The sequence below is a fragment of the Streptopelia decaocto genome (genome assembly GCF_964273445.1).
Source record: "Streptopelia decaocto genome assembly, chromosome: 6".
NCBI lineage: Eukaryota > Metazoa > Chordata > Aves > Columbiformes > Columbidae > Streptopelia > Streptopelia decaocto.
In genome coordinates, this window is record NC_138660.1 from 25,701,284 (window position 1) to 25,714,445 (window position 13,162).

General features: G+C 50.4%; 1 protein-coding gene across 1 annotated transcript; it reads left to right on the forward strand.

The window, feature by feature from the left end:
• Nucleotides 1-5,905: 5,905 nt before the first annotated feature.
• A4GNT (alpha-1,4-N-acetylglucosaminyltransferase) lies at nucleotides 5,906-8,846 on the forward strand (the record flags this gene model as incomplete). Its single annotated transcript, XM_082056176.1, has 3 exons — nucleotides 5,906-6,022; nucleotides 6,751-7,200; nucleotides 8,235-8,846. 3 exons carry the CDS (start codon nucleotides 5,906-5,908, stop codon nucleotides 8,844-8,846), a joined length of 1,179 nt encoding a protein of 392 aa, XP_081912302.1.
• Nucleotides 8,847-13,162: the final 4,316 nt, after the last annotated feature.

Here is a 13,162-nt window from a genome sequence, read left to right on the forward strand (position 1 = left end):
AGCCGTAACTCTGGGTCCCTTTTTTTATAACAAGGCGATATGAGCCTCACTTCTGTCTATATGCATGTAAGGTATAAGTGCTTTACTGTTTCCTAAGTGACAGCTATTGATTTTTGGTAAAATAACTAAGAAAGCTTAAATGGAGCAAATGAGTTTTCTACCAGATCAACATAATTCTAAAAAAATACACTAGCTTTCAGTAAATATCAAAAGATATACATGCTGGCAGTCGACAGCAGCAAGTAGGACACCTACAATATTAGTGTACAAAGGAAGCAAATCCAGGCACGTTTCTCCCTGTATTTGTGAATGTTGAGGCTGGTCTTCCAGAGGTCCTATTCTAAACTAAGCACCATAAGGAAGGGTTTATTCTCCTTGGAACTAAGGAGGCCATAGCTGGCTACTGAATCCAGCATTGGGCCCCCAAGATGAGAAAGACATTGGAAAACCAGAGAGGGTATAGTGGAGGGTCACCAGGGTGGTTGTGGAGGATTAACATTTTTAATTAACATTCAGGCTAGACATGAGGAAGGAATTGTTGTCCCTGAGGGTGGTGAGAGCCTGGCCCAGGTTGGGCAGAGAGGTGGTGGATGAACCATCCCTGGAGACATCCCAGGCCAGGCTGGACGGGGCTCTGAGCAACCTGAGCTGGTGAAGATGTCCCTGCTCATGGCAGGGGGGGCACTGGGGGAGCTGGGAACGTCCCTTCAACCCAGACTGCTCTATGACTCAATGGATGGATGTGTTCATCCCCAGAAGAGCTTCCTGGCTTTGAGCTGGACACCATCCCTCCTAGTTCCTTGCAGGTCAAACTGCAAACGATGGACCTGAGCAAGTGTTTGCTGAAGGAGAGGGTTTCTGGCAGAGAGGTGTGTTGGGGTACAAGGGGGGGCTCCTCACCTACGTCATTCCCTGAGGGATTTCTTTGGAGTTGGAGCCCTCCTTGCATTTTCAGCCAGGGCGCTTATCTGCTGATTAAGTCCTGACTATCTCGATAGCTTTCCGTGGGCACTGTTTGCTCTGCCTGGCTGTGCTTGCATCCTCTGCCAGCTCTCTGCAGCAGGAAACACGTAGGCAGGAGGGCAAACAAAGCCGGGGGCAAGACCTTTGCACCCTGCGGTGGGGCGAGGTGGGGTCCCCCCGAGCCGGCACGCAGCAAACTGGCGCACCCTGGTATATTCTGTGCCTGTTTTTTTGAGAGCAGGCAGGCTGGCTTCTTGCTGCCGCCACAAGCTGTGGAAGGGATTTGCTGAGCAGCTTTTCATAGAATCACAGGATGGTTTGGGGTGAAGGGACGTTCCCAGCTCCCCCAATGCCCCCCTCTGCCATGAGCAGGGACATCTGCACCAGCTCAGGTTGCTCAGAGCCCCGTCCAGCCTGGCTTGGGATGTCTCCAGGGATGGTTCATCCACCACCTCTCTGGCCAACCTGGGCCAGGCTCTCACCACCCTCAGGGACAACTATTTCTTCCTTAATTCTATTCTGATTCTCCCATCTTCTAGTTTAGAACCATCATCCCTTGTCCTATTGTAACAAGCCCTACTAAATAGTCTGTCCCCATCTTTCTTATAAGCTCCTTTTAAGTATTGAAAACTCACAATAAGGTCTCTCCAGAGCCTTTTCTTTGCCAGGCTGAACAACCCCAACTCTCCCAGGAGAGAGGTGGTTTTCTGGGGGGCAAATTAGTGTTTTTGCCATGCTTGCATGTGCAAAACGTGTGGGGCTGCTGGCATCTGTTGGCTGGAGAAAGCTTCCAGCCCTGCTGGTTCACCATCCCTGGAAGGGTTTAACAGGCACGGAGATGAGGTTCTCAGGGACATGGTTTAGCGCCAGCGTTGGACTTGACGATCTTGAAGGTCTCTTCCAACCAAAATGATTCTGTGATTCTAAATCTGCCCTGGATTCACAGGCTTGCCAGAAATCAGGAGGAGAAGGGAATAAAGGAGCAGGACGGGAGGTGCAAAGAGCCAGATTGCTGTGGATGACTGGGAGCTGGGGGTCTGCATCCCAACAGGATGCTTTGGTCTCCTTGCATGGGCTGGGTGGTGCTGGTCCAGCATGGCTCAGGGTTGCAGGATGGATGGGATTTCTTTTTGGAGCTAATGCTCCACCTCTCCCTAAAAAATTTTGCTGTCCCAGCACAGGACAGTCATTGAAGTTCATACCCCTCACACTCCAGGTCCAGAGAAGCTCAAGGGGATCCTTCCAACTGGAGGTGGGTCATCCCAATCCTGAGGGCACCTTATGGTTTTCCTGGACTACTCAAGGCCTCCTCCTGGGGACAGGTTGTGAGGATAAGCAGAAAGGTGGGTCAGCAAACCTCCCTGCCCACCTGAACTCTACCAGGGAATTGGGCAGGAACCTGAGCTTGTTGGGCAGCCATTTCAGGATGTGTGGTGTTAACTGGGATGTGTTTCTGTAGACAGCCCTGTGGTTGCCTTTCTTGGCACTATTCAGAGCATCCATGCCACCCCAGCAAAGTCGTTCTTTTCTACAGGCCAAAGAGGTCTAAGCTGTGGTGCAAAGTAGCCTCCACAAACGCTGTTCTAGATATAATGCAAAGAGAAAAGGCTTAGTGTGCTGTAAAACACCCCAAAAAGGTGCAAATGGTCTGCCCTTTGGCACCCGCTTGGCTCAGTCCCACCCATCTCTCATGTCACGACAGCGGTGGGGCTCACGTTTGGCCACCCAAAGGACCTCACAGTGCGAGTTCCTCGGAAAACACAGCCTGAGCTCCTTCCTCAGCCTTATCTCAGCGCACCAAGAATGCAAACACCAGAGCTGCTGGAGAGCGAGCCATGAGGCAGCTCCAAGCCCGGGCAGGGCAGAAGGCAGCAGAGAGGCCGTGCAGCTCCTCTGGCAGAGGCAAAGGGCTCGCCATCCCCTGGGGACGCCTTCCAGCAGGGTCCAGCTTGGCTTTGCTTCCCAACAGACCGCATGCTTCACCTGCTTTTTGCAGCCGAGAGGTGAGTTTTGCTTTATCTCTCAACTCGCCAGGTGGGGGAATCAGAAAGTGGGTGAGAAGCGGCGCAGTAAGAAGCACCTTTGCTTGCGTGAGTTGCACTAATTACAGTCTGCAATGAATACGATATATCCTTCTGCAGGTTTTCTGCTTGAAAAAGGTTTCCAAATGGGCCTGGTGTTAAATCTGGAAGGATGCTGGCTTTGAGGGTCTCTTCCAACCAAAATGGTTCTATGATTAAGTGCATGCACGTGTGCTAACTTGATTGTAGCTGTAATTTACTCATGCAGACTCTGTAAAAACATGAAAGTAAACCAATGTAGGATCAAGCAGTACCGTGCATTTTACAAACCGCCTTGGGGTCATTCCCTGCCAGGAGAAATACCAACAGTCACCCAGCTGATGGATGCAGATCCAAACGCAAACCCAACTGGCTCTTGGAAGAAAGACGAGAGGATGGGAGCCTCTCTCTTGAATCCGAATTGAATTTGAGGGATCCCCAGGGGCTGTGGGGGTGAGGGTTCAGTGGCAGCGGAGTTTGGCATTGCTGGAGGACCGTGATGTGTGTATCACTTGTTAATTCCTAATGCAGGCACCTTGCTTCAGATAGTCTGAAACTCCAACCAGATCTGAATTAAAGGGCTGTGCAAACTGAAAGCTGCGGGTGCTATTTTTTTTGTGTGTGTTAAAAAAGCTCCATTTGTCAAATGAGGTGAATACTTAGTCCCTGTGCAAGCTGAGCCGGTGTCCCGAGTCCCTGTGGGGCTGGTTGTGCCCCACATGTGTCACTGCAGGGACCCCAGGCTGTGACATTCTGGGGGTGTCCACAGCACCCTGGCAGGTTGATTTACCCCATTTGGTAGCATTTACTGAATAAATCCCACCCTACCTTCCTACCGCACGTGTCCCGCAGGCACCTGGGAGGAATTATCACGCAGCAGTAACAGAGCTGTAGCGTCTGCATTTCTAGTCATCTCTCTTGTACTCTCCCACCCATTTTCATCCTGCACTTGAAATACTGAAATTGCCCCGGGAAAAGAAATATCTTTACAAGATGGGCCATCAAGCCAGCATGCCGTCTGCTGCATCCCGAAAAGCAACCCACTCAGCAGGGTAATCTATTCAATGGCTGGGATTTATTTTTAACATTCGGTTCTGCAGTCCTTTTAACTTGAGCAGGGAAGTGAACATTTTGATAACAGCAGCCTCCAGGTCAAATGTGATGAGAATTCATAACTCGCCACATAGGGGTTTTGGAAAACCAACCAAGCAAAACAATTTCCCAGAATGAGACGATGAAGATTCGCATTTCTCTTTACAATGTCATACACAGAGCTGGTATCTGTTGGAGTGTCTACTTATTCTCTCCCAACAATTTGCAAATAAAATGCCTCTTGGACTATTTTAAATTTGAATGTCTATTGCGAGGGCGGCTTTGCTAGGCTGCTCATAAAGACCTGAGACATCAGATCTTTAGGCCATCAAAGAAGAAGTATTAATCCAGTAATGGGAACGTTCTGATGGTCCCATTTCTAATCAAAGCAAAGCCCAGGTTTCCCGCTCCAAGCAAACATTGCCAAGAGAGGGGCATCGAGACTGAACAACTGCTGAGGAGCTGCAGTCCCTGGGCTGCACTGGAGCAGCACAGACACAGTGTGGGAATGGGGAAAGAAATAAGCCTGAAAATCTGGCCAAGCTGAGATTGGTGAGGGAGCTGCCAGGAGGCAACTTTTTCCTTCTATTTTCAAGTGGCTGGAGTTGAGTCGGAAGCGTGCGGCTGAGAAAGGCAGAAGGTGAACGTGGGAGGAAGTTTTGTAGTTGGAGTTAATGTGGTTTATTTTCACCTCGCCTCTGTTGCTGGGCTCAGCACCAGGGCTTCATGCTGCACCTGGGCTGTGTTATCTCCAGGACTGAGAACAAGTCACTTCCAAACCGCTTGTATTTACTCTCCATTCTCCATCTTCCGTTCAAATCTGATATCTGCAGGGAGGCCCTGGGTGCAGGGTGCTGCCTGTCGCAGCAGCGGCTCCTCTGCAAGGTGCTGAGGCAACACAAGAAAGCAGGGAAACCAAGGGAAAAACACTCATACTGCTAATAAAAAAGCAGCATTCCCTCCTCTGCAGGCTGCAAACCTGCTGGCTTTGTCCAGCAGATCGTACCCACAGACACACAGGTGCCTGGCGGCAGTAGCATTGTCACCCCTGGCATCTTCTCCCCTGCTGTCACAGGAATCTGGGGTATAATGAGAAACTCGGTGCCGTGGCAATGGAAAACAACAAAAATGGACTATGCAGCATGGAAAGCCGTACTGATGGGAACAGGCATCGCTTTGAAATTTAATTCAATGGAATCTACCTCTGAGAAATGGATAAGGAGCTGCCACGGCTTCGAGAACTTGCAGGGGAATTTCCATGGGCTTTGTTAACTGTGGACTTATCTATATTCTGGTTGGGCAACATGGTAAAGTGCCTCATTAATTAACTGAGCACACAGAGCAATATTTCCTCCCATTTCCTTTAATTAACTGAGCTTTAAACACTTCCAGGGGTTGCTTAGACATGGGGTTGTCGTTCAAAGTGTCTCCCCTCTACTGGCCCCTGGCTCATGGTCTCTGCAGACCAAATGTGGTTGCCCAAATGCAACCAGGTGGCATCTTGGGAGGGAATTTCCTTGCGTCATGAGCCTGTCAAAGAATGCAATGAAGATAAGATTCAATCCTGCCTCTTACCGGCAGGAACTCACTGGGCTCATGTTGTGGTGACACCAGGAATGAAGAGTTGGGTTGATGTAGGCATGAGATGGGTCTCACCTAAAACCTGCCATTTCTTTGCCCTTTTAGGTGGGTCCCATTGGCCTCAAACTGTTTCTGGTGCTGAGATTCAGGCGGCAGCGGAGCCAGTTTTCCTCTGTGCGTCAGTCTCCTGCCTTCAGAAAGCCCTTTGCATGCTCCAGACGGTTTGGGTGTCTTCACCAGGGAGCTGGGCTTCAAAGAAGCCTGCTTGCCACCGTCATGGCAGGCAAACAAGATGGAAACGTGGATTTGTCAGAGCTATAATCCAGGTAGGTCCTAGTTCCGTGCTCGTACAAAACCATCCGCTTCCTATCCTGACATCTGCTTCTGGTCCTTCTGCAGCTTCCAACCCTGCAAGACCTGAGTCCCTCACAGCCTTCAAGGTTGAAGAGTGAGCAGAAGGGGCAGATTGGGAAGAAGACTTTGATGCCTCCATGCTAATGCTTTAACTTTGGCTGACACATCCCAAACTCTAATCATGACCTTCTCCTCGCTGGCATTCACAGTCCCCTTGGCCACCTAATTCCTCTGGCACATTTTGCTCTTCAGGTCCCCTGGACATCTCCTGCTCATGGACAAGCACATGTTGCCATGATGCTGCAGTGCTGCGGAACAGTTTGCTCCACCAGCCTGCCCTAGGGATGGGGTTGTGAGTCCTTGCCTTGGCACGGGAGAGGTCTTCTGTCTCACCTTGCTCTCCTTGGTCTTTTTCTCTCTGCCAACCCAAAGAGACATAATTGTGTGTCCCTTCTTCAAGACCTCCCCAGGTCCCCCTGCCTGGCGGGGGGTGAGGTGGTGTCACCCCAACACTTCACCCCCTAGGGCAGAGCTCTCTGCACCATGAGGCATCTTGCCGGACTTGTCTCCTGGGGTGAAGACATGAGCTTCATCAAACTGCCCTTCACTCTACACTGTTCAAAGCCATGTCCTACCATTTCCCAGTCCTGCTGAGTAATAACCCTGGCATTTATTTTTGCCTTTCCTTGTCTCTCCTTAGCATCCATGTACAAGGCATGTCCCCAAAGGCCCAGGGAAAGCAAGAATGTTGAAGAAAATCCAGATATGCCTCTGCTTCTTCTTCGTCTCGGGCATTTTGTACGAGATCTCCCTGCTGTCCAGCTGCTTCTTCTCCTACATGCCTATGTCCAAGCACTTCCTGACACCCGAGCAGGTCTTGAACCTCGGCAAAAGCATCATCTTCCTGGAGACAACGGAGCGGCTGGAGCCACCTCCGCTGGTGTCCTGCTCGGTGGAGTCTGCTGCCAGGATCTACCAGGACCGGCCCATCATCCTCTTCATGAAGGGACTTACGAACGACACGGCCTTCGACTTGAACTCCAGCTACGCAGCTTTCTCGCTTTTGTCTTCTATGAAGAATGTCTTCATTTTTCCTCTCCAGATGGAAACCATCTTCCAGGAGACCCCTCTGCTCCAGTGGTACAATGAGGTGAGAGTTATAATAAGGGCAAAATGGAGAAATAGGAAAATAGTTATAAATGGTCTGAAGTAGGCTTAAAAAGAATGGAGGAATGCAAGCCTGGCTATGTTGAGTTAGTCACTTTAATTTTTTTGGTTCAGAACAGATTCATTCTTGCCATGTTTTGCAGTGTATTCATCTATCTGTTTATTGAACACACTATCAGCATTTCCCCTCCCTATCTGGAGAATCAGCTTTTTTTGGCAAAGGAACTGTTGGTAAAAATAGATTGCAAACGTGTTTTGATAAAACATCGCTTAGTAATGTTTCTCGACAGAAGCTGGCTGAACAAAATGTGCTGCCCGAGTCATCTGGGTGTTCGTTAATGCTGCCGCACACCAATAGAGCCCGCAGTAGATAAGACGCGGGAGCAATTTCAGTTTTGCAATGTGCAAACCCAAGGTGGGATCTCGTGAGCTCCACCCTGGGCATAAGTTCCTGGCGAACTGCTTGCAAGTAGCTTTTGTCAAATTTGTTTGGCTCCATTTCTGGGCAGGGCAGGAATATTTCCTCCAAACTCTTCCTTCTGCTGAGATTGGACATGGCACTTAGTGCCATGATCTAGTAAATGGACTGAAGTTGGATGAAAGGTTGGACTTGATGATCTCTGAGGTCTTTTCCAACCCAGTCGATTCTGTGAAAAAAAAAATTACTTCAAATACCAACAGCACCAAAAAAACCCTCCAGCCTGTTTCAAAGAGCTGGGAGTGTGTTCATTGGGTTGTGTCTCACTGAAATAGCCAGCAGTGATTCATGGTATCATTGATTTAATGTCGTAGGTTCCATCAAAGCATCTGTGAAATGTTCCTGCACTCATTTATATTAATAGAGCATTGCTCTGCACTGCCCCCTTATCTTATTCCAATAAAATTCAATGGCTGGAGGAAGAAAGGGTGGGCAGGGACATTTACAGGTGTGGTTTTATGGGGCCATTTGCATCCAAAGGATGGATGTGGTCCGTTCTCTGCCAACGGCATAGCTGTCTCACCTTTCCAACTCTGCAGGTAGTCCCGGAGCAGGAGAAGAACTGGGTCCACATCAGCTCTGACGCCAGCAGACTGGCGCTCATTTGGAAGTACGGGGGCATCTACATGGACACAGACGTCATCTCCATCAGGCCCATCCCCGAGGAAAGCTTCCTAGCGGCGCAGAAATCGCGCTTTTCCAGCAACGGGATCTTCGGCTTCCCTGCCCACCACAAATTCATCTGGGACTGCATGGAGAACTTTGTTCTCAAGTACAACGGGAACATCTGGGGGAACCAGGGGCCCTTTTTAATGACAAGGATGCTCAAAGCCATCTGCAATCTGACGGATTTCAAAGGCACCGAGGACCACAGCTGCCGGAACATCTCCTTCCTCAATCCCCAGCGTTTCTACCCCATCCCGTACCCAGCCTGGGGCCGGTACTACGAGGTGTGGGACAAAAGCCCCAATTTCAACCACTCCTACGCGCTCCACTTGTGGAACTTCATGAACCGCAACCGGAGAGCCGTGGTGGCGGGCAGCAACACGCTGGTTGAGAAGCTGTACAAAGCCTATTGCCCCACCACGTACGAGGACCTGATCCAAAACGCGGAGCTGAGGGATTTCACACAGTCTGAGGACGTTGTGTGATGTGGCATAAGGAGGAGGGGGGTGACCCTTCCAGTCCTCTCCATCCTGGGGCCAAAATACAGTCACCACCCATGCCAGTAGCTGGTTTTGTAGGAGAAAGACAGATATTTTCATAACCACCATCCCTCCTCCCTTGGGACACTAAGGAGCACCTGCAGAATGGTGGTGGGTATCCATCCGACATAGCCTCCAGTGACACTAAGGCCACTTCTGCCTCAGTTCTGCTTCTTTATAGGTGCTCATGGACCAAACCTTCCTGAATCAAACGGACTCACAGACCTTACCAGCGAGCTTTTCCAAGGGAAAAGTTCCTAGAGAGATCCGTGGCCTCCTGGGAGGGATTTAGTCTCTGCACCTCTTGGCGCCGTCGGCAGCTGCACGTGTCAGAAAAGTCGCAAACACAAAGGGTTTTGGACTGGGGTGAAGCCTCTGGGGCAAGTGTAGTGCACATGTATAGCAGAGGATGGCTGACAAGGAGTTGCTAACAAAGAGAAGCCCAAACCACTGTCTTTTCATTAATCTGTGTTTTTCTCACACAACCTTTACACCCTACGTTTTTGAGAGGGACAGTAGCAGTGCAAGTGAAAATAAAATGGTTAATAAACCACCACTCCTCCGAGCTTGCTTTCCCCTGCACACCCCTGGAGAATGAGTCCCATTTTGTGAATATTTGTGCCCCTGCACTTCTCCTTTGGCTCCTTCCAGAAAGGGGCTGCACTGAGGCACCAAGAAACAACGGGGACGCCCCTCCAGATCTCTCAAATCCCTTTGCAATAAATGCATTTCGACCTCTCTGCATGAGGTCCAGCAGCTCTAGAAAGTCCCTGGTCACCTGTGCCATTTATTTTTGCCTTTTTATCTCTGTTTTCCTTTCCTGTGCTGCATTTTTTCGGTCTTATTCCCTCTCGCTGACATCCTGCTCACCCCAAAGGTGCTGGTTCCCACAGGGTTTGCTTCTGCCAGCACACAGGACCTGTCATTCCCATGGGCCAAAACAGCCCACCAGCCTCTCTGAACTCCCCCCTGTGCTGCTTAATTTGGGGGATTATCCATCCACTATGCGGAGCAAAAGAAAATTGCCATTTAACCCCAGCAGGGCACCCAGAGACTATTTTCCTATTGCAGAGCAATGCATCGCCTTGCATTTACTTTCTTCCCCAGGGCAATGCATATCCACCCAACTCCCTAAAAAGCAGCCCAGCTTGCAAATCTTTTCCAAGTCTGTCTGAGCAGCTGTTTTTAACTCGGGAGCAGAAAGGCGGGGGTGGATCGCTTGCCCGTCGTCACATGTTTGCCATCTGCACAATGCTATCTTCTGTCAACACCACGGCTAATGAGTGTGCTGTGACCCGCAGCCCGGTTGCTGCAGCTAGAAGTGGCAGAAGGATTAACTGGGAGAGGAAAACTCGCTGCACGCAGGGTTTATGTGAGTGTGGTGTTGTGTTTGGACGCTGGGATTGAGCCTCCTACCAGCCCTGTGTCCCCACCAGTAATTGCTGGAGTTACTGGAGCTGCACCAGTATAGAATCACAGGATGGTTTGGGGTGAAGGGACGTTCCCAGCTCCCCCAGTGCCCCCCCTGCCATGAGCAGGGACATCTGCACCAGCTCAGGTTGCTCAGAGCCCCGTCCAGCCTGGCCTGGGATGTCTCCAGGGATGGTTCATCCACCACCTCTCTGGCCAACCTGGGCCAGGCTCTCACAACCCTCAGGGACATCAATTCCCCTTTACCCAGCCTGAATCCTTTAGTTTAAAACCATCACCCTTGTCCTACCACAACAGGCCCTGCTGAACAGTATAAGGGCAGTGGGTTTTCAATGGGGGAATATTTGTTCTTCCCTTTCCCAGGGTCAAACTCTCCCAGTTCAGCCCAGGGCCATTGAGTTTCACACCCCAATGCCCTCCACACTGCTTTAGTTCTGCTCCCCACTCTCACAACACGTTTTACCCGCCTGGGGCAGCAAGAGCTGCTTTTCCTCCGTGCCTTTGCCTTTAATGGGCTGGCGAGGGGTGTTACAGCCCAAAAAACCCTCCCAGCTTCCCTCCGGACAGCCCCATCCTCCTCCCACCACCCCGCTCTTCTCTTTATCTCCAGCAACAAGTGAGTATCATGCGTTTTTCTGCGCTGTTTCTCGGCTCTCTGGGCTGTGCGGCGGCTCCTCTGCAAATCAGCTCCCACCCCGTCCCGCTCCTGTCTGTTCTTTGCTATCAGGTCTTTTTGCTAGAAGTGGGAGCAAGCGCAGACCCTGCATGGGGACATTTTCCTGCAGCCCCCTGAGTAATTATCAATCTGCTGCTGCTTGGCATGAGTCTCAGATGATATTTTTGGCAAGAGGAGAAGCTGAGAAATCGTGGGCAGTGATGGTTTCTTGTGGGAGGGGTCCAGACAAAGCCGCTGGAGCAGAGTCTGAATCAGCTGGCACCTCTGCATCATGATAAAGCATCTCCCAAAGTCTGCAGGCTCCCAGATCTGCCCTGTTTCCCCCAAATTAAGCCCTAGCGTGATTTTTGAGCATGCTCGAAATATTAAAAAGTCAATTTAAATAGTTTCCAGGCAGCTAGACATGTAAAATAGTAATATTAATTTCTGCTCTAAAACTTATAAGACCCTGTTTTATTTTCAGGGAGACAGGGTAGCACCTGGGGCATGCATAGACTTCACAGGGAGCAAAAAATAAAGCCCTTGAAGAGCTCAGGAGGATGAGGAGGGCCCCAGGGTGGCCGAGAAGAAGGAAACAAAGAGAGATTTCCCTGCCAAAGGCTGAGGCTTGCAGAGAAAAGGACCGTGCAACAGCCCGGCCCAGCCCCGTGAGCTGGGACAGCAAACACGCCTGCAAAATGAAACCCCATGGCGCTTTCCGAGCCAGCTCCGCCAGCATTTCAGCAGAGCTGTGTTTGTGCACGGTGGAGTGGAAATGGAAATCCTGCTGAGGCCACGCTTGCGTGGTCTGAGACCTTATACATGGAATTTTGGAGGGTAAAACCCCGCAGGCTGCAGCACCCACAGCCGTGCTGCTAAGCAGCAGGTTGGCATTAACATCCAGGTGAAACACAACTGGCTTTGGTGCGTGAAGACCTTGTTAATATTAACGAGATTATGCAACCTCCCTACCTCCTGGGGTACGCAGTAGATCGTTAGGGGGTTTTAATTAGTGCTCCCTGCAAACCCTTCCTCTTTAGAAGTGGTTCATTCGTGCAACAAAACCTCACCTGCAGGGACCCTGTGCCATTTCCCAACAGATAGAACGTGCAGCTATGAGGCAGGGCTATTTTTACACCCATGTATATATATGTATGCATGTATATATATGTAAACCCCACTTTGCCTGATCCAATGAATTGGGTTGTTTGACATTGCAGTGCTGTTAACAGTCTATATATCACAGCAATAACAATAATTAGCCTTGCTGGCCATACAACCTGAAAAGGAAGGGACTTCCTAAGCTGCTGTTTTCAAGTATGCATCAAAAAAATTTGAAAAATGAGCATCCTCTAAAGGGAAACTATGGTGAACTACAATATCACACTGATCCACAGCCATTCCCAGAGGATTTCATGTCTGCAGCAGCGTGTGGCCTCTTCCTAGCTTAGCTGCAGCCCTAAATCAAGGCTTTCCAGTCTCCTGCTGTATCGAGGTGGCGGAATAAGAGAGAAAAGGGTGAGAAAGAAGAGAGGGTCGGGTGAAATTGGTGTAGAGCTAAAAAAGTGCTTAAAAGAGCCACCCAGGTCAGTCCAGACTGGTTCAGAGCAGTCATTGCTGCCTGGTATTTACGTGCAGCAGGGAGAGACCCCAGTGGGAGATGAAGCTACAGGGAAAAGAAAGGTATTTATGTGCATGACAAGTTAGACTAGAGAGAGGCAAAGATGTGAAGGGCCTCATACAGGGCAGGAGACTGAGAGCAAGAGGGGACTTTGCAATGGGTCTGAGTGCTGCTAAGCTGGACCGAGAGCAGCCCAGCCTTGCAAGGACATGGGCAGCATCGTGCGGATGGAGCAATGAAGTGAAGGTGGCGGAGACTCTGGGGTAGGGCTGGAAAACCAGTCCCAGGGGCTGGAAGTTGCTCGCGAGCTTGCGGACGTGACCGGCTGCGGTATCAGCATCAACGGGCTCCACCCTGTGCAACCCCAGATAACTTCTGGGAAACCCTGTGATTGCTCCAGCATCAAGAAAAGATAAGAATAGGGTTATTTTATCGCAGGACACATGCGAAGTGTCTCTGGGTTGGAAAACCCTGCGCACAGGGCCGGCTCAGCCTGGCAGCCCCTTGCTGTGCCCTGTGTCACCGTCACCCCCTGTGCCCGGTGAGGCTGAGCCT